The sequence below is a fragment of the Blennius ocellaris genome, assembly GCF_963422515.1.
Source record: "Blennius ocellaris genome assembly, chromosome: 21".
NCBI lineage: Eukaryota > Metazoa > Chordata > Actinopteri > Blenniiformes > Blenniidae > Blennius > Blennius ocellaris.
Window position 1 is genome coordinate 17,035,912 of NC_137670.1, and position 26,496 is coordinate 17,062,407.

Here is a 26,496-nt window from a genome sequence, read left to right on the forward strand (position 1 = left end):
AGCCCGTGTTATAATGTTTAGCCAGCTGTGACGCTTGGCCTAATGACTGGACTGGGTTTATTTAATGGCGCAAAACCTGCTGGAAATTTGTGAATTGCCAGGTTCTAAGAAAATCTGTCCGCGTAGTAAGCAGCGAAAATTGCCTACTGCTTGCAAGGAGGGGCAGGTGTGGAAAAACGACAGCAGGCATGGGTTCTATTTGAACACTATTGACGTCTTAATGTTGCTGCTTTTCTCAGGCCACTAATGGGGGACATCAGAGAACCTGTTCTAAGTGTACTGTACCGGGCCGAGTTATGTCCGGACATTATGGATACCGACTTAAAATGACCCAACAGAGGGTTTAATTTTAGACCATTAACTTTGGTCACATATGGTTTATTTTGCTGCTAAAGGTGGATTTATAATTGATTGATCGATTAAGTCCATATGACTCCACCAAAAAATAAAAACCCTTCAAAATGTCAATATTACATAATTAATCCATTGTTTGTTGTCCCTAAATGGGCCAATTGGGCACAATCAGGTTCACTTTACTATTTGACAGTATTTACATAACACACACTGCATTGGTTTTACTTAATGTTTCAATTAATCACAGGTCTGCTGAAAGTCTCAACTCAATACTCAGACTGTCTTTTCATCGTCCCTTTAAGATATAGGGGCACTTGCTTCTTGGCAAGGTGCCATATGAGGGGTGGGTTTGGCCAAGCAGTGGGAAATCGAAAGCTGCTGCTGAGCTTACAGCCATTAACAGTTGCTGTGGCAATTATAAGGAGAAGTGCCAGCTCACCTGTCCAAAATAAAGAAAAATGCATAATATTTGCCTCTCGATCATGAATAATTATGCCCTTGTGGTGCCGATCCTCTAGAGCCAGTAAACTCTTCTAAATTTTAAGAAACATGAATGTTAATACAAGAATGTTAATAATGTTAATTGATGATTAATGTTAATAAGCATGCAACAAATCCCACCATAGTGCTCCATACCCTTGAAAACCAATGTTGCCCATGACTTTGGCGTGGATGGTCTCAGGACATCAACGCACCAACAATGTCTCTGATCGCACTCCATTTATAAACATTACTGGTGCGCAGACGTGTGTGAATACATGTGACATTCACTGGGCCCTGGACAGTGTAATGATAGAAGCACTGGTGTGAATGACAGTTTCATTGCACTCGCTGTTTTGCACAGGTCACAAGAACAAGGTTGAGGTAGAAATCCCATCAGCATACAATAACAGTAGCAATTCACTGACGAGCTCCGTTGTTGAATTTTCGATGCCGCTGACAACAACACGAGCGTTTTAATGAATTTGTTTATCGCCTGCCTTGTAATGTTTGTTGTTCAGCGTCCACCTCGCACTTTATCTCTGCACACAGTTTCCAATAACACCGTCCTCACTGAAGGCCTTTGGGCTTTGAATATATGAGCGTAGTTTACGCATGCGTTTGTTTTGGGCGCTGGAATCATCAGGAAGGAACGGGGAAGATGGAAAAAGGCTGTGAATTACATTTTTAAAAGCTTCAACTCACGGCTTTGTTTAACCTGCCAAGCTGCCGCAGCCCTTTGAGAGCAAGTGTGCCCAAAATCTAGATATGCATATTTAATTTTCTTATCGGTTGATACTGATTGACTGATCCATTCCCAGGTTTCTCCCAGTGAGTGAGGAGGCTGCTGTTGGAACCCCAGTGGGAGTCATCATGGCATCTGCTGTCAATCAAACTATCGTGTACTCCATCATCGAGGGCAACCAGGGAGGTGAGTAAACTCTGTTTATGCGCAGAGTTGTTTGTAGACGAGAGTTCTAAAAGTTTCTCTGTGAAACTTTCACATTTTGGGAAAGTGGTTCCAGGTCAAACCCTCTCTGTCAGCGGTTCAGGGCACTCTACACCACTTCCTGCCTGACCCATCCTCGCCATCTGTCGTCATTGCTGTGCCTCTCGCTCCCTCCAGGTGTGTTTGCATTAAACGAAACGACGGGTGAGATTTTCACGGCCAAGCCGTTGGACTATGAGACCAGTTCCAGCTACATTCTGAGGGTGGAAGCGGACTCCATGAGAGTGGCGTCCTCGAACCTCCGAGCTCCTTCAAAGAGTAAGTTCCTCAACTTGTTCCATTTCACAAAGGAGTTTTTCATTACGAGACACGGACAAAGTAGCAGCTGTTGGAGAATCAAAAGATAAAATCAGGATACACATCACAATAAAACCAAGTGATGTTTTTATGCATGAGCCTCTTAACAAAATCAACAATATATCTCCATCAGCTCGTCCCTCATGATACTCCAGAATTTATTAATGCTATCAATGTTTTTTTTAACTTCAGATCTCTTTGTTCTTCCTTGTTTGAGGTGCATGGAATGAACAATCACTTTTTTTTATGTAAATTAAAATGCAACCAATTGGAAGAGCACAGCTGGCTGTTTACACAGTTTGAATGAATAATGTCATTAAGATAATTTGGAGGATGATTTTGTAAATAATTATAAATTGTTTTCTCTCACAATTTACATGTTTATCGATTAATTGGTGATTCTAAATTGGCTGTAAATGTACGTGAGTGTTGGCCTTGTGATCAACTGGTAATTTGTGCAGGATGTTCACTAGATTTTTTGGTTTGTTGCCTTATTAGTGTATAGCTCTCCAAAGTTTTAACTTGGGGCCCGGAGTAAAAATTGATAGATTAGGGGTGTATCAGGTCCTATCTATCTATCTATCTATCTATCTATCTATCTATCTATCTATCTATCTATATCTATCTATCTATCTATCTATCTATCTATCTATCTATCTATCTATCTATCTATCTATCTCTATCTATCTATCTATCTATCTATCTATCTATCTATCTATCTATCTATCTATCTATCTATCTATCTATCTATCTATCTATCTATCTATCTATCTATCTATCTATCTATCTATCTATCTATCTATCTATCTATCTATCTCTATCTATCTATCTATCTATCTATCTATCTATCTATCTATCTATCTATCTATCTATCTATCTATCTATCTATCTATCTATCTATCTATCTATCTATCTATATATCTATCTATCTATCTATCTATATGTGCTCATCCTTTGAAAAAGTAGTATCCGTACATCCCTAAGATAGTAGGATAGATAATAACTAAAAAAAATAACTGGCAAAAATAAAGACAAACTAATGAGAGCACATATGTTGTGTGCGGCCAGTTTGAAAGGCTTTTATTTATTTTTTCCTTCCCTTGCTGTGCATCATTATCCGTCACTGTCATTAACACACATCCATGAAAACATGTTATTTTGAGCCAGGGCTGTTTTTGTCACGTTACAGGGAGCCCCCCCCCCCCCCCCTTTTTTTTTTTTTTTTAGCTGTTTATCAAGTCTATGAGCTTTACCAGCTTGTTGTCTTCATCATTCCTGTTTATAAATAAATAAATACAATTTTTAAAAAGCCCCCCTCTTTTCCAGCCAACCCGATTGACTTTCAAAGTTCTTGGCACATATGCAATTATATAACTGTCCAGAATTTAGTTCTCAAATGTCATAGATGCTCGCGGTGATCAAAGTGGTCAAATGAGCTGGTGTGCAGTTTGGAAGATTGAAGATCATATCTGTAAAGCTCTAACTTTCCTCTAGTACGTCCCAAACTTTGAGACGTGGTGAACTGCGGAGGTCAGGTTGGGGTTAACCTGACTCTCATCAAACCATTTTATTTTCCTCCAATTGCACGCAAGAACAGATCGACGGAAATAGTTTCTCATAGTTTTAATTGAAGTTATAACGGAAGGTATAAGTGGAAATGGCTCTAATTGGTCTGTAACATCTGGTCATCTGTCTGCCTCTGCTGGTATTTCTCTCTCCCTCCTCGCTTCCTTTCAAAATATGCATTCTTCTTTATAGACGCTCAACTCCCCTAGTTTCTCCTCTCTTCCTTAATTATGGTGTTTACCACATGCTGTTCTCGTTTCCTTGAAACTGTTTAAATTTAAGAATACTACCGGGAGTAAAGCTACAAATCATTGTAGTCATTAGCAAACCTCCTTCATTTCTTTGCACTGTGCATTTTAATCAGGCAACAAATCAATAGGATTCTCACTCTGGTAATCTTTTATTCTCACCCAAGGGAAGGGCTGCATTGTTGGGATATTTTGGTACCGTGTCTCAAAAGGATGGGTGTTGCAGATAAGCAAATCCTTTGCATCATCGTATTCCTGTTATTAGTTTTTCTTTTTTTTACCCGTACTGATGCAAATTTTATTGTTTTTTTTTTTACATGCAATTTTGGGATGAGTCGTTTCTCTCAGATAGAGTTCAACCAGAGTGTGATTGATGTTGGGTTGCAGTCCTGGGAGGGTGAGATTCACAGTTCCCAGGTTGTCAATCTGTTCTCAGTGAATCCAATCATCCGATGGTTAAATGTTTTATCCTCACTGAATATGCATTATTATTAAATTACAGTACGACAACTCAAGTTATTACTTAAGAAAAAAAGCAGTTTATGTCTTTTTTGCCATTTTTGAAGGTATTCTGTTTCACTTGATTGTTGAAACAGAGATACACACTTACACACAGCAAATATGTAACACATCTGTGGGGTTTTTGATGTAATTACTTAAGAGCAGACTTCACAGAGCCAATGAAAGTCATAAGGAGAGCTGATTCGATCTCACTCAATTTAATTACCCTAAACTTTTAATTGCAGTCTGTCCATTTATCATATTAAAATGATTAAGATTTGAAATCTGGCAACATCTTTTTTTTTTTTTTTTCTCTCTCCAGGCTGCTGATTGTATTATACGTATTATACCTGTTCATCATAATCAAAGCTGTTCTGGACATTACTAGACTATACTATAGTAATACATTACAGTTACACGGATAGTTTGTATTTTTGAGAGTGGTTTTATTGCAACACACTTTTCTTCTCGGCTTCATGACAGACATTTCCTGATCTTTTTGACAAGACTATTTAAACAAATAATCCAATTGTTTGTACTTCTGGCAAAATCTCTGTCACATGACCAATCAAGCGAAGCCACACAGTCAAACTCTCAGTATACAAAGTATTATTGGTGTTTTTTGTCACTGAATTGGGGAAATTATTTTGCCGCCACTTACATTCAGTTAATTTTTATCAACCGAATTACATTCAGCTTTACATCCCCTTGTTTGATGGAAAGGAACATGTTGATGTTCACTGAATGTATCTCAAGCCAACTGATTCAATTTGCGTTGTATGCAGGAGTGCCAAAATTAAAAGTAAATAAATGTGGAAATATAAAGAGAATCAATAATCCAAAACATATACAAAGGTAGTCATTTTCTTTTTCTATCTTGTCTTTGCTTATTCCATTTTGTCAATGTGTCTCCTGTTTTGGCAATACAATGCAAATCAGCAAGGGCTTCCTGTTCAGGGTGACAGGAAGCATAGTGGCTATGTAGTAGCGGGAAGTAGATGCACATGCACATTTATTGGAAGTAAAAGAGGGACAGTTAAATATGATGGATGTGGATGAATTGAGAAGCGGCTACTACATGGCCACTGTGTGCCAGCCTTAGTCACACAGCGAATATTGTTGCCCTCTCAAGTCCCAAATACCGTCTCTCGTTCATCTGTAAACCCAGAAATATAAATACGACGAGGAGTGGACATGGCCACATTACACCAAAAACCAAAATAACCAGCGGATTCTTAATCAAACTAAATAGTTTTGTTACCAAAAAAAAGGAAATTATTTTACGATATTGTACAAGAAATAAGAAATGTGTAAAAGGAAAAATATATTAAATACTTCAAACGTATTCTTCATGCAACAGTGCCACCTATTGGCATGAACAAAAATTGCCCAACATGATGCTCTTCAAGCAGGAAGGTGTGATCGGGTATGGACTGGTTTACCCTGAACATGAAGCCCCGCCCACAGTCCTTGCTAATTAGCCCCGCCCACAGTCCTTACTGATATGTATTGTATTGCTTTGGTCTTTTCCAGGCAGCTTGACTCAGCCAGTAAATGCAATGACAAAAAGCAAATGGAAAAGACAAAGACAATACAGGAGAAGCATTGACACAATAGAATAAGCAAAGACAAAATAGAGAATGAATATGACGACCTTTGTATATTTGATGTATTATTGATTCTCTATATATTTCCACATTTATTTCCTTTTAATTTTGGCCCTCCTGTGATTCCATAGTTTAGTATGTATTGTAATGAAAAACATTATCTGACAGGTTTCTCTCATTGAATGAAATGCTTTGGAACAAAAATTCTTCTTCTTGTTATATTAGTGAAGTTGTACAAGTGCAATAAAGATTGTGTCAATCGTAATGTAATTACGTGAACAATGTAAATCATTAATTACTATATTCTTCAGTCGGTTTTAATACAAGTAAATGTCACTCTAAATCAAGTGTCTGTGTGCCTTCTTTGTACTTCTACTGATAATATCAGGCTGAAGAATAGTTTTATTTGACATATAATTACTTCAATATGTAAAAGCAGCTTTACAAACTTAAAGTTAGGGTGGATTGACATTGAGATCGTTCACATTTGACCAAAACACATCTTGATTCAACACAAAACAAATGCTTAAGTTTTGCTATTTATGAATATAATAAACCGGAGAGCCAGGCAGGTAGCAGATATATCGCACATAAAGATTCCAGATGGTGGTTGATGATTGATGGAAATGTTTGGTAGACTTGACTTTGAGATGAGATGATATTGAGGCGAATGAGATTTGAGTGTTGAAAGTTTTGAAAGGCATAACATTCCGACATTTTTTTTTTTTTTTTAAAGAGCAAAGAGTAATAACTGAGTGGGAAGAGAAAAATATATGTCAAACTTTTGGATCAAGTGATTTTGACAGAGTAGGAAAGCAGAAATGATGGAAAGATTACAGCCGCAGGTCTGCACATGTTCAGAATAGGGATGGGATTAACATGTGGGATATGAATGAACAGAACCTCCCTATTGAAGTTGTACTGCAACATTTTTTACAAGCTGCTGCAATTGTGTGCTTCCTGCAGAGGAGGCAGTTGTTGTAGGTGATGTCGAAGTATGTTTATGACTTCGTCGGCATCTGCAGTTAAAAGAAATAAATTAAAAATAAGAAAATAAAACTGTAGCTGCTTCTCCTTGCAGACGCGAGCTCACATTAGCTACCGTTCTGCATTCAGGCTCTCTACAGCTGCCGTGTTTAGTTAGTTAGAATTTGCTTCATGTACGTGTTGATCTTGCTGTACCGAGAGCAAAGATACGTCATCAGGTGTAACTTTTGTTTGTTTGTGTTTGATTCAGCGAACACAGCAAGAGTGGTGATTGATGTCCTGGATGAGAATGACCACCCGCCAGTGTTCACCAGGCCTCTTTACATCGGAGGAGTGGCTGAGGACGCCAAGACTTTCACCTCAGTCCTGCAAGTACAGGTACAACGAACACGCCAGCAGCTAATAAGGCAATAAGGCATCGTTTCCACGACAAGTGAAAACGAAAAACTGTTGTTTTGTTTTGGGGTTCTTTTACACGACCATGGTGCTCGGAGCTACTGAAAACACAGATTTTTGAAAACTGCCTAGGTCTCCGTGGAAACCGGGGTGGAAAAATGCTACTTTTCTAAAATGCTGCTACAGTGATTATGCAACACGACCATGGTAAATAGTTTTTTTGCACATGCTCAGTAGATGGGCATTGACAAAAGTGGCGGCCTCCACAGTGTCATGGTCCATATTCTCCTGGGATAGTTTTATAGTTTATAAAGAGTCACCCTCAGAATGTCCATGTAGTCGCTATTGTTAATGTTCATAGCACCCACGAGTGGCCCGACATGAAAACTACGTTGTTTTAGAGCATTCTTTTGCTGTATTTTCACTTGAAACATTATTGAACAGGGCCTAAGATTCAGTCTGGGGGAATTTGGATTGCTGTCATTAAAAAAAACATACATTCAACCCGTGCATATATTCAAACACATGCCACGATGAAGATAATTCCCAGGAATATACCAACAAAGTCTAGAATATAATAAGCAAACTAACACAACCAAAATGTTGTTACTTTGTGAAAAACATGCAAAAATTCAGTTGGTTCAACTTCTATGCTTAAAACACTTTTCTTTTTTTCAACTTTTTTTTTCAACTTTATTAATTATTGTTCCATTTTTACACTTACACATTTTACATTTTATTAAACTTTCTGAATTTTGTGTGATGCCAGACCTTGTAGGAAGTTATACCTTGATTACTTTGTGGTTGCAAGAAAAAAGTGAAGTATGAAATATTGGAGCTTTCTGGGATGGAATAGAAAGGCTTCACTAATACCAGAAGGGAAATGACTTAATTTCTTGCTATTTGTGCTTTTGACACCAACCTTTATGAAGGTTTACAACAAAACACAGTTTAACTCATAAATTTACTTAGAGAGCCCGTGTAGACTTATCTGTTGTTTTGTGCTGTTTGTCGTGAAAAGAATTCAGATAAAACTGCTTACATTCTTCTCTCCTGTTCTGGTGATTGAGACACGTCTTTACGTCTTTATTCCCATTTCTTTGCCTAACGAGAAGATTTACATATCACTGTAAACAACTTGAGTGAGTCTCACTTTATTAAAATGCTTTTCAGGATCAAAAGTGTGTAACAGTGCTGATAACTTTCAGCCTCTCTCTTAGCTATTGCAATGTGTTTTAATGAGTTTGGTTCCCACATGACAATCAGCAAGTTCTCTGGCAGAAAAGTGTATACTTTAATATTTTATTGCACTTTTTAAGATCATTCTTAGATATTCCCCATTCATTAGCTCATACACAGTTAGAGTGACAGGGACGATGAGAAAATAAGGCACATCTAAAGCACAACTTCACAAGTGGAGAAAAAAAAGTAGATTTTTCTACCGGTGTTTTAATTGGGTCTTCTATTATTTTGAAACACTTAGAATGTTGGATTCACGTGTGGATTTTGTGTATGAGCCAAAACTATTTTTCGATGAGGCGTTTTTAACAAGACGACACTCTTTATCTGACCCAGCGATACAGTTTGAGAACCACTAAGCAGGGAGGGGCGAGAGAGCGCGTGAGGTTAAAGGAGGGGGAAAGGATTGGCGGTTAGATAAAGACCACTGGGATCCTGCTGGGGAACAAGCCGACTGGACAGAAAAAAAGGCAGGGAAAAACATACATGATTTATAGTGCGGCGGATGAATGGATGGGAGTGATGAACTGACTGTGAAAGATGGGCAGGGAAGCAGGCGGCACACTTGTTAACATCAAGATGAAGGAGCGAGTGTGACAAAAGATGGAGGGCAAGTTTGAAACTGCATTTTCAATCTTGGTATCACAAATTCTGTCTCATCTGTCGGAGGCATGCACATTGTCTTAATGACTTGACGGGGCGTGTGCACAGGGTCCTTCATGCGTGTTCATGTCGGCCCAGTCACCCTTTCAGAGTGAACATGTTCAAGCGCAGGTGGAATCTGTAGCTGCTTTTCCGTATTAAGACAAAGGTTTTCTCTGATCTACTCCTGTGAAATTTGATTTGAACGTGTTTAAAATGGCAAATCAACTTCATTTATACAAGACGTTCCTTCATTGCTTCACCACTCACACACCAGTGGCGACGGCTGCCGTCGGGAGCAATCGAAGGTTTAGTATTTTGCTCGAGGACACTCAACATATGGACAGGGGGAGATGTGGAATCGAACCTTCAATTGAGCCACGAGAGGAAGTTGTCTTTCCTTTTTGAATGCTTCTGCATGTTAAGTCTGTATTGGCAGATTAAAACTAGTGTCCATGGCCTTTTTTTAGGCTGCGTGATCAAGCATTAGGAAACACTGAATTAACAAATGAACAAACAGTTCAAAGTGATCTCAACAACATACTGCAGTTAGCATTCTAATCTGGTTTCTGAGATTTAATGATGTTATTTCAAAGTGTGATGTGAGATGAGAAGCATCTATTGAAAATGATGGAACGAATTCAACAATAGGCCAGGCGAAGTTATTCATACAGTGTCATTCAGAGACAAGGCAATTCACAGTGCTTTAGGAATAACTAAAAGAAATATATTAAAAAGTTAAAAAGAAAATAAAAGAATAAAGTAAAGCTTTATAAATAAATTTGAGAAAAATATCAAAGCAAGTAATTAAGAATCTAAGAAATCTCAGTGAAGAAACAATAACTGCTACAGTGGCTGAAACTTCTCAACCTATAATAAACACTCACTCAACCTCACACCTACAGCCAATTTTAAAGTCGCCAATTATGTGAAAAATAAATGCTTTTAGACCATGGGAGAAAAACCTGAGTACCTGAGATATTTTCGCCGTGAGAGGGTGAGTCTGTGCCCTGCTGTGTGGCTCCTTCAATAAACACTCAAAGAACAACTGTGTCAACCATGAGCGACCTGTCAAAAGTCTAGATGACGAGTGACTCATTGCATAAACTACCTTGGACCTTGAATATGCAAAGATGTGTTTGGGTTACTGATAGAAAGACCGAATCCTTTTAAGAACAGCAATTTTCAAGTATTACAAAGCACCACGCAATAATAAGCAGTTAACACAGCAATCATTATACACATTTTTGCCATGAAAAACTGTGTGAAAACAAATATTTTAATGTATTTGAACAATAAATGCCCTCCTACATCCCTCCAGCATAACGTTGTTGCTGGTCGTCCTATGATTTCACGACTCTTGATTTCCTTTAAGAGTAGGCTGAACATGATGCACTTATGAGGCATGCTTACATCTCTTGCTGACTTTTGTTATCAGTGAATCTATGTTGTTTATTTGCACAAAAAAAACAATTTACAGGCAATTTGTCAGTTTGAAATGGATCATTTTAAACTCTTTCCTCAGATATGTGGGTTTGCACGTGTCATTTAAACATGCATTGTGAATTTTTGTATTTTTCCAGTACAAACCATCACATCACTGCGATTAACCCGCAGAGATTCAAGAGTCATCTCTGCTACTACTAGACACAGAATGTGTTTTTTTAACTGACCTCCAGACAGAGGCGTACAGCAGAGTGCGCTCCAGCTGCATATACTGATGTATTAGTGAAATCACTTCTGCAAGTGATAGGATGCCAAAAAGATCTGAACATCAATTCATCCCTCCACCTCCTACTTATTACTTTTATTGCCTTATTTTCTATTTCTTGCTTGGATTTGCTTGTTGTTTGGCCAAAAATCATATAAATTTTTTTTGTTGTTGTTTCTTTCCATCACTGCTTTACCACTGGGTGTCTTGGAGCCGAATCTATCGTCTATATTTCCATCCGATCTCGTAGAGACACTGTAATAAATTAATGTCTGCCCGAGTCTTTGTCTGGATGTAATTGTGAGGATTGCATGTAAGTGAGAGGGAAGACTTGATAGTGAATCACAATGACGAGAAACGATTCACAGACGCGCACACAGCTAAAAAGCACATTTAGATTCAAAGTACTACACTGGAAATCACACGAGGGTGTGCTTTCCAAGCAGGCAACACCCTGGACAAGAATCAAGGAATTAAATAGTTTTGTGCGACCTTTCTAAGGCAGACTGACCCAAAGTGTTATTACACATGGCAGCGTATCGATCAGCTGTTCACACACCAGGAATGGAAAGTTGATCATCATAAAGAGGCGGAGAGCTGACAGGAGCCGTTATGAAACTCACAGCTCATCGAGTTGTTTACAACAGCTTGATCTCCGTGTTATTTGTGTGCCTGATAATGTTGTTTTCCGGCTGAATGAGTTTATGATGATGATGATGCTAATGATCGAGCGATTCTCTTGCTAATTTCCCAGGCTCTGGACAAAGACACCGGCAACTACAGTTCCATGATATACCGGCTGATCATCCCCCCTCCTCCTGGTAAAGAAAATAAAGACACCAAAGATGGCTTTGTCATCGAACTGTACAGCGGCGTGGTGAAGACCGCCATCATGTACCGCAACATGAGGAGATCGTATTTTAAGTTTGAGGTGGTTGCTACAGACAACTATGGTCGGGGGCACAGCAGCAAGGCGGACATAGTGGTGTGTATACTTTCTTTTCCCACAATGGTGGTATATTTAGGGGGCTAATATTAGCTCATGTTCAACCTAAAATGAACAACGTGACATGATTTACCAGTGCTGCAATGAGATTTAAATTGCTCCCATAATGCAATTTAGCTGATAAACTTGTGAAAACAAATTCAATTTGTCACAAGCTTAAAGCATAATTGGATGGGAAATGTTATCTACCCCCCCCCCCCCCCCCCCCCCCCCCCACCCACCCACCCACACACACACACACTGTAGGTACTGTCTGTTTAAGTAAATTTGGTGAAAACCAATTGTTGTCACTATAAATCCTAGTAGACATTATAATTGTTGCCTATTTTTTTTTTTTCATCAAGGTGTCAGTCGTGAACCAGCTGGACATGCAAGTGGTCGTGTCGAATGTCCCGCCAACATATGTTGATAAAAACAAAGACAAACTGCTCGGGTAAGAATCAACGTAGCTATGGCCCTGTGGCTTTTTCTCCAACACTTTTAAGATCCTCACTTTTATCCTGAGTAAGCAGCTTGGTATGAACATGATGCGCCTCCAACAAGGTACGCAGATGTTGACAGACAATTTGTGTACTGAAGCACTTATCCTCTGCTTGCATATGTTCTCTACTTTGCTTTTCTCAACTTTGATGGGCAGACAATTAATGTCTGACCTTCTTTGCTTCTATTAAAACACTTGTAAACTTCTAATTTTACAAATTGCCTTCTGTATGCATTCCTCCCTTCTGTGTGTCTGACAGTAACAGTGTTCATTAAGTTGCCACGATGGAAGTGAAGCTATATCATTAAATTGGTGTCATTTTAGTTGGAACTCTTGCTTCAGATTCATCATATGGATTCATCAATAGTGTGTGCTTAGATTGTAATAAAAAAATAGTGCTCCTATTGAAATAAAATATAAAATACAATTCTTGTAAGAATTTTTTATTTTTTTTATGTTCATCCTGTTTGTCATTTTCTTCTTTTATCAACAGTCAAGTTTACGTATTAAGACCACATGACACGATATTTCATCCCATTTTGTCCCAATTTTCCCACAGGAATGATTTTTATGACGTTGCTGTTTAATTTTCACCCATGCTACCTGTGGGCTTCATTATAATTCAGCTATGTGTTCTCATTATTTAAACTAGCACACACTTTATTGAATGTTTCTTGCTGTGCTCCAAACATTTAGGGATCACACCTGGGGGGAAAAAAAGAAAATAAATAACGTTATCGCCCTCAAGGTGGACAATGAAATGTGGTTTTGCCCCCGTGCAGCTGAGGTTGTTTCAGGAATTGGCCGCAATTGTGTTAAATGATCTTTTACCACAGTTTGGTAAATGTATTTTCATACAACAAAAACCAAGCGACACGAAAAAAAAACAAACACAAAATCCATCAGCTATTATGTGATATGACATTATTGCCAAATACACACTCACCAGCAGGTTTTGTGCACCAAATAATCACTGAACCTGAACTCAGTCAGGCTGCTGATTTGTTTTTGTTTTATTTTCCACACATATAATTTGATATTGATATTGTAAAAGTATTTATTAGCGTTTCTGTCCACCTCAACACACCCAGACGCATGCGTGGACACATACGCTGACAAATGCAACGTGTGGAGACCCGCACATTGATGCAGACATAAAGACACCGACTGTAGTAGGAGCCTTCCTCCTGTGAGCAGCTGTTTGAGAGAGGACAGAAATCAATACTGCACAGCATGAGCCTGCCTGCCTGGCAGTGTGAAAAGAAATGTGTGTTGGTTTGATATATGAATAATAACTGAATCCTTTAGCAATGTATTTACAGTACTTTTTTTTTTTTTCAATAAATGCATTTTTCTACACACAATCGTGTTTCTATCTGCTATTGCTGCCTATCCTCTAATTTTAATTTGCCGCCACTCATCAAAATCTAATTTCTCAATTTTCAAGCATTTTGGAACGATACGTCCAGGAGCAGATACCGGGAGCAAAGGTTGTCGTGGAAACCATCGGGCCACATCGCTACGGCGATGGAATGGAGCAGGAAGACTACACCAAGTCAGACCTCATGATCTACGCCATCGACCCGCTGACGAACCGGGCCGTGTCGCGACAGGAGCTCTTCAAGTGAGAACTTTACCAACAAATCGGATTATAACTGAAATGCATACACACAAAGAGCTTCCTTTCGTATGGAGCTATGACACTAATAAGATGCATCAATAAGCCATAACGTGCTGATGTTTGAAATGTGAAGTGGATAGGGTGAGGAGAAGCTGAAGGTTGAGTCGATTTGCACCTCCTTTTTCAAATTTGGTTAAAAAAAAACCAAACAAAAAAACAGTAAAGCTTTTCAGGTGTAGTGATTGACATTACATGTTCTTCATTATTCATGTAACATAAACTTATTCCAGTATTTGGCACAATCTAGAGTGGATGGCCAATATTCCATATTAATAAAGTGAAACACAATTTGTATTAATTTGTGCAGTTTCCACACATTTGTGTGTACAATTTTTTTTTTATCATGTCACCAGTTACTGGTGTTGTACAGCAAATAAACATTTTATCATCACATTTGAGGTGTTCGACGTAAGAAAATGAAATGGAAAACTTTGGTAGCTGAAGACCAAATTGTGATGATTTGTTGGCTTTGGTCAAACCAGCTCCCAAACTGCAGGCCTCGTGGGGTGGTCTGCAATCTACAACGTTGAGTGTTTTTGGAGCGACACGGAAGGAAAAGCAGGGATGGTGTCATGAGTGGCAAAGGGGTCTTTGCATGGAGGCAGCAAAGTGTTGCCCATCAAGCATGATCGAACAAACAAGTTACTTTTGCTCAGATTGCTGCAGAGGTAAACGCTGGTTCTGAGTGAAAGGTGTCAGACTATGTAGTCCCTCCTTGTTTGTTCTATTTTGAGCTGCATAGCTCCAGACCTCTTTCAAGAAATTGTCCCAGAAAAGTCCTCAGATCTCAGTCCAGTGGATTATATGTGTGTTGTTCTACTGAAGAAAAAAAAACCAAATGATTAACAGAAGCCTCCCTTGGTTTATTTACAGGTCTTGTTGACTCCCTCCCTGGAGGGCTTTGGGCTGTTTTGACAGCTAGTGGGGGCATAATGTGCTTGTATGGTCTCCACATTCCTTTGTATTGTCATTTCAAGGTTTCTTGACGGTAAACTCTTGGACATCAACAAGGAGTTTCAGCCCTTTCTCCCTCCCGGTGGTCGAATCCTGGAAATCCGAACCCCCGAAGTGGTGACAAGTGTGAAGAAGTCCATGCAGAGCGTCGGATACACAGAGGGAGCGCTGCTGGCCCTGGCAGTCATCATTATTATCTGCTGTGTACCCGCCATACTGATTGTTATTATCACCTACAGACAGTGAGTATGATTCATGTGTATCTGGCACTTTCATCAGGAAGAAATTACCGTGAACAGGCACTGTGGGAGGGCTCTGTCCCGCTGATGGGCTCGCGTTGAAAGGATGAGGCTGGTGACATTTTGTACAAGTCTTATCATCAACACATCCTATGACGAGGCAGAAAAACTAAAATGTTACCACGAACACTTATTGAATAGCCAAAGCTATTTCCTTGTTATGTCGTGCCACTGACCTTTACAGGTGTCCTGAAATCATTGAAAATATGTCATTTTGCCACTCATACATCTCTATGGCTGAGTCCCTTCTTGATGACACAATTAGAGTTGCAAATTATTTCCCTGCTGATGTGTATTGCACTACAGCTTTACCTATTCCTGGGGGGGTGGAGAAAAAAAATCAGTTCATAATGCTTTGGAATCAAAAGCTCTGGGCTGTTGAGTTTCTCTAGTCAAAATTTATGTTAATTTATGCACAATATTAAGATGTGTGTGTTCTCTGTGAGGACATGTGCCTGCAGCCAGCTGCCAATCATGGGGAAGCAAGGCTGACGGGGATTATGGCGGACTAGAAAACATGTCAGCTTCTGGAAAATCTTGGTCGCCCATCTATGACATCTTACCATGAACCGATGTCCTTCAGTTTGCACTTTTGTTACCTCACCCTTTGAGCAAATCGTGTCCAAACCAAATGTGATTATTGCGTGAACCCCCCCCCCCCCCCTCCCCCATCCCACCCCCGGAGGTAGCTTCTAAATCTATTGTAGTCTTGTGGAGCTTGAATTGTCATTTGTGGCACATTTTTAAGTCAATTTCCGAAGTTAGCCATTCTCGCCAGTGAAAATAATTCTGCTCAGAGTGAAACCATCTACTTAGGTATCAATTTGGTGTGACAAAACGGTAATGAATGAATTCTGGTCCTCAAAAGTAGTCAGGCCAGGGAGGAGAATTGGATTTCCAATATAAATGGTAATAAAGATAACAAGCCATCAAGAAACGTTGTGAATTTCTTTTAAGAGCACATAGACAGTCAGGAAAAGCTAAAAGTCTCTCCCTCAGGACGACTTTTACCTTTGTTTATCATCACCTGGGCCAGGCTCGTCTCTAAATAATTCAGTGTGGCAGCCTGCCCCACAGTGCCCATTCTAATAGTTTGTTTAGCTAACCACAGCGAAAGACTATTAATTTCATCCATCTCCCAAACACACATAAACAGACGTGTGCACACATTAGATCTCGAGGCGTTCCGGAGAGCTTCTCATCCTTGCTGGGAAACAACAGACAGAAAAAAAGGAGATCTGAAGAGAGAACAACATAATAGAAATCATTACCATGATAATCACTTCTATCTGTCGGTTAAACGACTTTAATGAAGACCAATTGTCCAACTTTGCGTGGAAATTAAAATAAGTAAACTTGTGTAACAAGAGGTTCTGTGTGATTTATGGTTGAAATAATCACTAATCTTTCTCTGTCTCTCATCCGCTGCGTCTGTTGCCTCCAGATTCAAAGAGTGAGTACCGCTTTTATGTTCCGGAGAAGAAATATGAATGCCATGGCTGTCTTAAACACCTTTTCGCAGTGATTAATCTGCTGCCTTTTATTGTACAATAAAGTGGGTGAGATCAGAAAGAGCCACGGAACGGAAAGGACAGCAGACAATCAAATGAATGAATCCTGAAGAATGTGGAATGTAAATGTACAAGACAGATGTTTGTTTGTTTTTTTTATTGTCATTTTATGTGTGAGAGAGAGAGTTTGTGGCATTAACAGCACTAAATTCATTTAATTGACAGATGTAGCTTTCGAGGCTTCATTTCATCGAACACAATTGATAACTTTAGAGTCAAAAGTTGTGGCTATTTCTCTGTGTAATCCACATTAATAAGACTCATTGAGTGTTTGTGTCGCATGTTGCATGTTGTTTCTAGTTTGTGATCCTTCATTTTCATGCACTGCTGGGTACCTTATGATAATAATGATAAAATAAGCCAGGGGAATGGAGGGAAAATCACCATGGAATTGCCCTGATAACAGTAAAGTGATGTAGAGATGAAAATTAAACAATTTGTCTCTGGAGCACAATCTATACAGTTTTTTCAATTGAGATGCCACACATATATTTTAGATGTCACTGGCTAAAGTGCTTAAGAGTCTGCAGTAGTGCCGGAAATTGTGCGCCTGTACTAAATCCTTATTCAAGGTTGACAGCACGATTTCAGAAACAGTGGTGTACTTTGTGATGTTCTTTATCTTTATTTAAAAATGGGCTTTTCTCATATATTCAAAATACCAATAAGCACAAGTGCAGCTAAAACTGACTTTGTTTTCTTGATAAACTTTGATTTGGTCAAACTTGAGGCGACCGGGTTGCAGGTTTTCTCAAAGTCGAACCAGAACGGCTGTCTTAAAATTCAATACATCAAACATCCCCTCCAAAAACCCACAGTCCCACAATCACAACAATTGCAAAATGAACAATACTTTGCAAAAGATTTCCCAAGGCCTGCAATGCTTTAGATGCCTTTGCTTTCATTGTATTCAAGCATACAATGGGATTTTGTGAGCGCTCCTCCTGTTGGTGCTTCTTCCACATCGAAACGCTTTGATTCAACTAATCATTGGCCGTTGCTCATGCAACATCACAGCCAAATTCGTCACGTCCTGCTCGGTGGAATCACAGTATTGAGAAATACTCTTTTCTTGTGACTTTGATAAATGCAAAACCGTTTTCTAAGGTTTTACATGAAAGACCTGGGAAACTATTCCGTACCGATTGAAGCGTTTCGATGAAACACTAGAAAAAGTTCTGCCTCGGCAGTCGAGTTTCCACTACAAAGCAGCAGCTTGGACAAGAAAACAATGAAGAGATGGTTTTGACTTTGACCTCGAGAAAATGAGTCTGAAAAGTTCTTAGCTTACTTATGTTTTAGTTAGGCAGTTGTGTGACCACATAACTACTTTGGAGTCATTTAAAGTTATTATCATTTACATTGTATTCATGAAATAAAAAAAAAATATTTGAAATTGTCTAAAAAAGGCCTAAAGGTTTCAGTTGATGTGAGCAATCCTCTTAATAAATTTGTGGTGGCGCATATCACCTTGGTTATATCTTTCAATAACTGAGTTATCAGAATACATTCAAAGGCTTTTTGTTGGTTCAGTTCAGTACAATTCTCACTCATTTTGAAAATGGCAAATAGATCACGAGGAAATAAATTGTAAAGACCTTTTGGACAAAGTTGCATGACATGAGCTGCACCGCCCCGCTTTGACCATGGCACTGCTTTCAGAGGTCGTAGGTTCAGTGTCACGTCAGATAACCAACCCTGCGTTTCCTCTGCGTTGTGTCCAGGCGCCAAGCAGAATGTGCCAAGACAGCCCGTATCCAGATGGCTCTGCCAACAGGCAAACCGGGGGGAGGCACCGCCAACAACCTGTACGAAGAGCTCGGCGACAACGCCATGTAAGTGGACTATGAAAACGCCAGATTGTTTGACGAGCCGAAGTTGAGGCCTTCGATCACATTTCGATTGTTATTGGACGTCAGGCTTTGGCTGCTTTGAGAGGTTTTTGTGGTCATAACATTAAGTCTCTCACCATTTCTACTATTGCTGATATAGAGCATATTCCCAATTCATTCTCCTAATTTTGGAACAAGGGTATTTGTTTTGGCCCCAAATATGCATAATTTAACAGACCGTATGGGCCCATCCATTCATTCTATTTCCAATCCAGGTTCGTGTTTGGAGCCAGGTCACCAGACAATAACAAAGCTGGTGACGCTACACACGCTCGTGTATAACAAATAGACTAACTTTAAAACACTGTTGCAGGGAAAACATGCAAAGCTCACTTCAAGGCAATGGTTTTAACTATTACACCTCGATGGCAACACAGATTCATCGCACGCTTCAACTCGTGCAGTAAACAGAAATGAGTCCTTATGCCATGAATCTTCACTGTGAATACAATAGAAAATATTTTATAATGTGTCTTTAGGTGTTGTAGTCCTCGCAGTGCAGGAAGGCGAAGGCGCTGAAATGCAAAGCTTTTGTGGGTTCCCACTTTATCTGTGTGTAGACAGAGAAACACGCAACTTTTAGAAGACACTGCTACTGCGCATGCGCAACACGTCCATAGTAAATGGTCCTTCTGCACATGTGTGAGATGATGGGCAGTGATATTAATGGCAGCCTCCAGAGTGTCATGACTCCCAGTCCACATTCTCCTGGGACCTGGCAGTTTTATAGTTGAGAGTCTCCGTGACAACAATACAAACTTGGCCGTCTGTCCAGTCGAGTGTCCGCGGACTCACTATGGTTGACGTTAAAGCATATTGTTCTCTGCGGGTGTGTGTGGTTTCATTACAAAAACAAACGTCAGCACCCACTAGTGGCCCTACACGATATATCGTGTTCATGCCATTGTTGTGTATTGCCTGAGGTGTCTTGTTGTTCTTCAGGTCACAATTCAACACGTCTCTGTCAGTGACAGACTTATTGAAGGCTCCTCAGCAAAGACTTGTATTCAAATTAATTGGTTAATAAAAGTCTTGAGCGAGTTTCATGTCAAACTGAATGATTCTGAGCATAAAATGAACCGTACCAGTCAGCAGGTTGTCCAGAAATGTCTCAACAAATTGTGCTTCTGTTGTTCATGATCTTATTACTTATCAACTTTTTAATGTGACTACAGAAACACAATCAGACATTTCAAGGCCATAAGTGAAGCTTGTGGAGTTTTTATTTTACAATCTATGAAATGAAGTGTACCACATTGAAATAAGGAACTTTTGTCTGAGTGAGAAAAGTTTGTAAATGTTGGACTTCCAGTCATCTCGAGGCAACAGTTCCCTTCATTTTTCATCAGGCAGAAATTGACACAAGTAGATGTGAGACCGTATTTGATTAATCAAGCGAAGGCTTGTCAGCCTACATCAAACCCAAACTAAACTAAATTTCATCTTCACAAAGTTGACTGACATTCAACGCTTCCTCTGTCAGTTTCCCGTGCATACCAATGTTCTCATGTTGCAAAAGATAACGTGAAGGTCACCCATCTGCACACAGAACAATGATCGCTCTGAGTGCAGCGTGTCAAGTTCACGGCAAGATTCCCATCCACTGGTGCCTTTCAATAACACTGTTATCGCAACTGAAACGTACAGTATGGTCACATCCGTCGGAATGTGAAGCCTTCAGACGAGTCCTCTACATTTATCATCCCAAAATGACCTTTTTGTTTTTCTTTATCTGCCTCACAGCACTTTTCTTTTTGTGGAATGCTTTCAAGGCTTGTTTGTTTTTTAAGTGTTTTTAAAGCATCATTGAGAATAACCTTATTGTCCGCTGACAGTAAAGGAAAGCAAATTTCAGAAAAAGCTGTTTATTTATTACATTACTATTGTTTTGTTAATACTGAATTTGTTTTTGCTAAGAAGTTGTCCTGCCCAAATCAACATTGTCTCAAAAAGTTGAGCCTTTTTTTTTCAAGTTCACATTTGATTAAATTTACTCTGTTTTCCGACATCTTGAACTGTTTATTGATCGTGTTGTTAGTTTTTAAAGGTATGCCTGGACCAGAGTCTAACATAGATAGTATGTAGGGACACCGTATTGACGTTTATCTGAAAGATTTTATAACCGCACGCACTCAAGGCAAATAGCTCATTTGTAATTCCTTGCTGGAGCGTTAAGAAGTTGAGAGGAACTGTTATCAGCATTACATGCATCACCGGTTTCCTGTCTGTCCTTGATATGCCTCCCCACTCCCATTAACACGAGAGCAATTCATATACATGGCGCTAAGAACTATCTCTAAATGACAACAAGGGATTTCCGAGTGTGTGTGTGTGTGTGTGTGTGTGTGTGTGTGTGTGTGTGTGTGTGTGTGTGTGTGTGTGTGTGTGTGTGTGTGTGTGTGTGTGTGTGTGTGTGTGTGTGTGCAATGACTAAAGCCCAAGCGATCCTCTGAAAAATGTGTGCGGAAATGAATTTGGATATGAGATAATTGAAATAAATGCAGTCCGTAATTTATAAAGACCACCTTGGGCGATAATTAATTCTATTGATAAAACGCAGAGCATGTTTAATTCTGGTGGGACAGTCATGCACGCATGCAGAGCAAGTAGTTTGGGATTTCTTGTGTAATTCTTTGTGTGTGTGTGTGTGTGTGTGTGTGTTCGGTATCACTGTCATCTTTATATTCTCAAATATTCCCTTGAAAATGAAAAAAAAAAAAAAAAAATGCTTGCAAAGTGCACAAGTTTGCTATTTTATAATTGATGTCCGTTCTCAAACTGTGCAGTAGACTGAATTTTATGACTATTCTTATAATTACTTTCGGCTTTTCTCTTGACAGGCTCTCGGGGTTTAATGTCTGTTTTTAATTATCTGGGACAAATTAAATGTTCAAACACTTATTAACAGCACATTAAATGAAGCATGCTTTTTCAATGTTATATTGAAAGTCAAGACTATTTGGTAATACGTCATGTTTTACTGTCGTCTTAACTCAGTGTCAAATCTGTTGGCCACAGTTGGAGTTCATTTAACCTGGGAAACAACATTTCTCTGCTTCCTAATTTTGCTTTTAGTGTTTTTCTATTAAGGGATTCTCCTCAAGTGATCTGTTGAATATGTAATCTTGTTTTTGAATTCCTAAAATACACCCTGTTTGCTAAACAAAGCATAGACGGGCCACTGAATGGGTCACAGTGGCAATGGGGGTATATTTAAACCGTGGATGAGGTTTCCAGTCGTAATCTCACACAGGCACTAAAATATATATATATATCTATATTTTTTTTTTAGAACATATAATATAGACTCAATTTCCAACCAGCAGATTTAATACTAAGGCCCTTTGGACAGCACTGGATGAGCCATCTGGAAGGTGCACGTGTCGACCATAAAAGTGGCACCGTGCAATGAAGCAAGACCACACTAATGCTCCACCAGCCGCCGTCCCAGCATGCATTATCCATGTGTAGCATGCTCGGGTCGAATAGCAGTGGAATTAGTTTGACCTCTTCTCCACCACACCTCTGGCACCAGAGGCATTTTCATTCACAACTTTTCACATCATCATTTGTTTTAATTTCTACTCATCCTGTCACTTCATTCCCTTGTTTTCATCTCTCCGCCTTCATTCATGGCTGACAGACAAAAGTGAGTAAGGTGCAGAAAATTGTGATCTCACGTGTTGTGAGTTGTTTTAGTTTGGTGTTTGTTGCCTGTTATAGAGTCCGATATGTAACAACGACCCGAAGTGTTATAGAATATAATGTAATAAAACCTGAAATGTAAAAACTGGCCGATTATGTAACAGAAGTAAATTTTGAGCCCAAAATGTAATTAGAAAAAAACTTTTATTTTATATGACCCAAAATGTAACAAGTAGTCAATCATGTTAAAAGATTTAACACAAATTTAAATGTGTTCTTAATATATTTAATGCTTATACATTAGTTTGTACTGATGATTGGAGAAATAGACTATAGAGAACAGAAGTCTATAAATGACATAGGCAACAGCAATAATACAAGAATGTCATAAACTCTACATGGATACAGGCATGTAAACGAATAGTCTAAATTTATAGAACTCATTCTGACAGTGTTTTTCAAATTGAAGCAGTTCAAGTTCAAGTCCAACCATAGATCAATGACTCACTTTATGATGAAATAAAATTGATAAAATATTAGAGGAAAAATATTATACCTGTCACATAAGGTAATAATAAGACTTTTTAAGTTTTGGGCTCAGTATATTGTTACATTATTGACCAGTTTTTGCATTTTAGATTTTATCACATTGTGTTTTTTTGACATTTCGGACTCAACACTTTTGTTACATTATCAACCAGTTTGCTTCATTGTTACATATCAGGCTCTAACATGGTCTTTAGTCTTGTTGTTGTTGTTTTTGTTTAGTTTTGTTAATCACAAGGTAAGTTTGGTAGATTTGATAGCAAATGTATGATGATTGTGCTCATTGAAAGTGTAGAACAGGGGTGTCAAACATAAGGCCCGTGGACCAAAACTGGCCGCCTAAACCAAAAAGCTCATTCTAAAAATGTCAATGACAGCATTGATTTTCTTTTTAACGAATTTCTTCAGAGTTACATGGACAATAAAACACAGATATATGAGCTGAGATATCATGATGCTGGTGTTGCAAGCAAACTAACCTTAAAACTATGTTACTAAGTTTTTTAAAACAGTGATGCAGCAGCTCTAGGAGAAGGCTTTAGGACATTTCACTGTATGTTGCACCATTATAATTGTATTGTAGTCTCATTTTCGGTACTAATTGTTTCGTGTTGCCAAAATTTCCATCACGTATACTTTGCACCAAAACAAAGCTTTTAAAGTTGAAATTTAAAGGTTATTACTAGTTTATCAGTCCAGCCAACTCAAGATGAAATTAGACTGCATGTGGCTTCTGAGCTGAAATGTGTTTGACACTCCTGGTGTAGAAGGTGTTAGGTTAGGAGTTAAGTGCAGAAAACTTCATGTGTACCGTCAAACTATCATCAGTTATTTGTTGTTGGAGAAACTGTAGACTCGGAGAGCTGCGTGACACACTGTTGTCTATCCCTCCCCTGGTAGAGGTGGTGGTTTATATCGCCGTGCTGCAGCAGTACTTTTATAGTGCACCGAAATTCCACTTACTTTCTTTCTCCTTTGTCTTTCAAATCAGTTTTTTAGTGCTCCATCTCTTGTCCCTCTGGTAAACACAGCACAGGAAAACAGTCCCATTCTTCCTCATCCATTTCTTCTTGTTCCGTCTCTCATTCATCTCCTAATGTGACGTCTATTTTCATTACATTATCCAGGCACACAAGCAGGATCGGTGAATGTCTGCCCTTCTTTCTCAATCCTCTTATTGTCACCCCTCTTTGTCAAACATTGCATTTTTTCATTCTGTGCGTTACGTCTCGCTGATTTAAATTGCATTCAGTCCCAATCTCCTATTACATTTAGCTTTGATTTATACACCTGCATCTTTTATGCCCATTATTACTTTTCTCCCTCATGTTTTATCTGTAATTCTTTCATTAGTTTTCTCTTCATTCCATTTTCTGTCTCATTTTGTTCCCTCAATCCATGTAACAGCCGATCGAACCATGCTGGTGGTGGTGGTAGTGGAAGCGGTGGAAGTTTGGACGAAAGCGACCGCCAACGTCTGATCTCTGATTTTGCCACTCGGGCGATTGCTGCCCACCGTCAGTGCGTCGCCAATGGAGGGGTGCTCAACAACCTCCCCAAATCCGAGTCCAATATCACGTTCCTCTCTGATGAAAACCCGCTGACGATCAAAAACCCCATTTACCATGAGGACGGGACTCTGAGCAGTCCGGAGACTCTCGGAAGAAGCCAGAGAAGACGGGACCTTCTTGGGAATTTCTCTCCGTCCAGGAAAGGCCTCCGAGAAGCCTGGCTGAGGCTCAGCTCTCCCGGATGCGATGTGGGCCTCGGGGGATACAGTGGCAGTGATAGCGGGTGGGGATCGGGGGGTGGACACAGCTGGACCCTCCCATCGAGGTTACACCGAAGAGAGATGTACGACACTTTGAGGCGGCAGGTGGTCATGGACCCTGTGCAGTGGGAGTTGGAGCTGCTGAAGGCAGAGTTCAAGGAGAGTAAAGATGCCGGTCTGGATTCAGGGTTTGATCGCGGCCTGGACTCGGATTTGATGGGAAGCCCGAGTCTTGAACCCAAGCTGTCGGTGAAAGAACAAGCCAGGCAGTTCGAGCAGCAGGCCCTGCAGGAAATGAGGCAAAGGCAAAACAGAGACTCTCGAGGATCTTTGTCGCCTGATATTCTCCTTTCGGTTTTCCCAGAGTCCCCACAGCATCACAAGCAGACCCCGACCCATAGTTTCCCCACGGTTCAGATGAGAGAGGGTCCTCCAAGCATCATCATAACCCAGAGTGATGGAGGCACTCCTCCACCAGCTCACAAGCCAACCCCTCCTGTGCTGCGGCGTTTTGGAGCCCCTTTAACGGGACTTCAGAATGCGGATGACAGACTTCAGATCCATTTAGAGGGTATCCCTGATCCTCCTTCAACGCCTCCACCACCACCACCATCTCCACCACCACCACCACCCCCTCCCCCTTCCACATCAGCTCCACTTCCTCCACCATCACCTCCACCACCACACCCTGCTTCCGCTCCTCCCGTCCCTCCCACTCTTCCTCAATCCAACCACACAGAACAGCAGCTTCCTCAACCGCCGCCTCCGCCACCCCCACCACCCCCGCCACCTCCACCGCCTCCACCTCTCCCTCCACCCCTGTCTCCCTCACTCCTGCGTCCATCCACATTTGTCCTCCCATCACTCTCAGAGGTGCCCGCCCTACGGCCCGTGTCTCTCCGGGCGCCACCGCCGCCCCTGCTTGCGGAGCCCGACCCTCCCCGGAAAGAACTGAAAGGAATCTTGAAGAACATTCAGAACATCGCGGACATTGAGAAGTCTGTGGCCAACATGTTCAGCCAGATAGATCGGAAACAGATTCCCCTAAAAAAGGTCATGAGGAGCCGCTCTTCGGTGGACTCCCTCGCTTCCCTCGACTCTTTGGATGCATTAGCAGTTGGAGGAGGAGAAGGGGGTGAAGGAGGCAGGGAAGGAGAAGGAGGAGGAGGAGGAGGAGGAGGAGGAGATGCTGGTGGAGGAGGTGGAGGAGGTGGCGGGGGAGACAGAGGGGAGGTGCCTCCGCCTCCACAGACTCAGCCCAATGCAAACATGAACTCCATTGTGGAAGAACTTGAGAAACGTTTTCCCTCTCAGTCAACGATGCTCTAGCCTTGAACTTAGTGTGACACAAAGTCCACAGAGGGAAATTTCTCAACATGGCGCCGCTGCACAGCTGTCAAGGGAAATAACTCAGTGATGACGTGGTGAATTTTCTTTTAATTTTTTCACCACACAACAGCTGTGTCTATGTCTTCCTGTATTCTACATGGGAAAGGAAGTATACCCGAGATAAACTTTATGGGCAAATAAAGTCTTTCCTCTGAATTCATGGTTCCTGCTTTGACGGAAAAGGAGAGGACAATTTAAAGAGTAGCTCCAGATGGGAACTATGA

General features: G+C 40.2%; 1 protein-coding gene across 1 annotated transcript in view; it reads left to right on the top strand.

The window, feature by feature from the left end:
* LOC308145428 (protocadherin-15-like) overlaps nucleotides 1–26,212 on the top strand; it is a gene marked incomplete at both ends in the record, with an annotated part of 165,882 nt that extends 139,670 nt beyond the window's left edge. The window contains 9 exons of the mRNA XM_080516871.1: nucleotides 1,656–1,765; nucleotides 1,961–2,101; nucleotides 7,300–7,427; nucleotides 11,792–12,022; nucleotides 12,388–12,476; nucleotides 13,972–14,148; nucleotides 15,183–15,401; nucleotides 18,754–18,864; nucleotides 24,520–26,212. Coding sequence (XP_080372997.1) covers nucleotides 1,656–1,765; nucleotides 1,961–2,101; nucleotides 7,300–7,427; nucleotides 11,792–12,022; nucleotides 12,388–12,476; nucleotides 13,972–14,148; nucleotides 15,183–15,401; nucleotides 18,754–18,864; nucleotides 24,520–26,212 — 2,899 coding nt within the window. The remainder of the gene's footprint in view (nucleotides 1–1,655; nucleotides 1,766–1,960; nucleotides 2,102–7,299; nucleotides 7,428–11,791; nucleotides 12,023–12,387; nucleotides 12,477–13,971; nucleotides 14,149–15,182; nucleotides 15,402–18,753; nucleotides 18,865–24,519) is intronic.
* Between the last annotated feature and the right edge of the window lie 284 nt (nucleotides 26,213–26,496).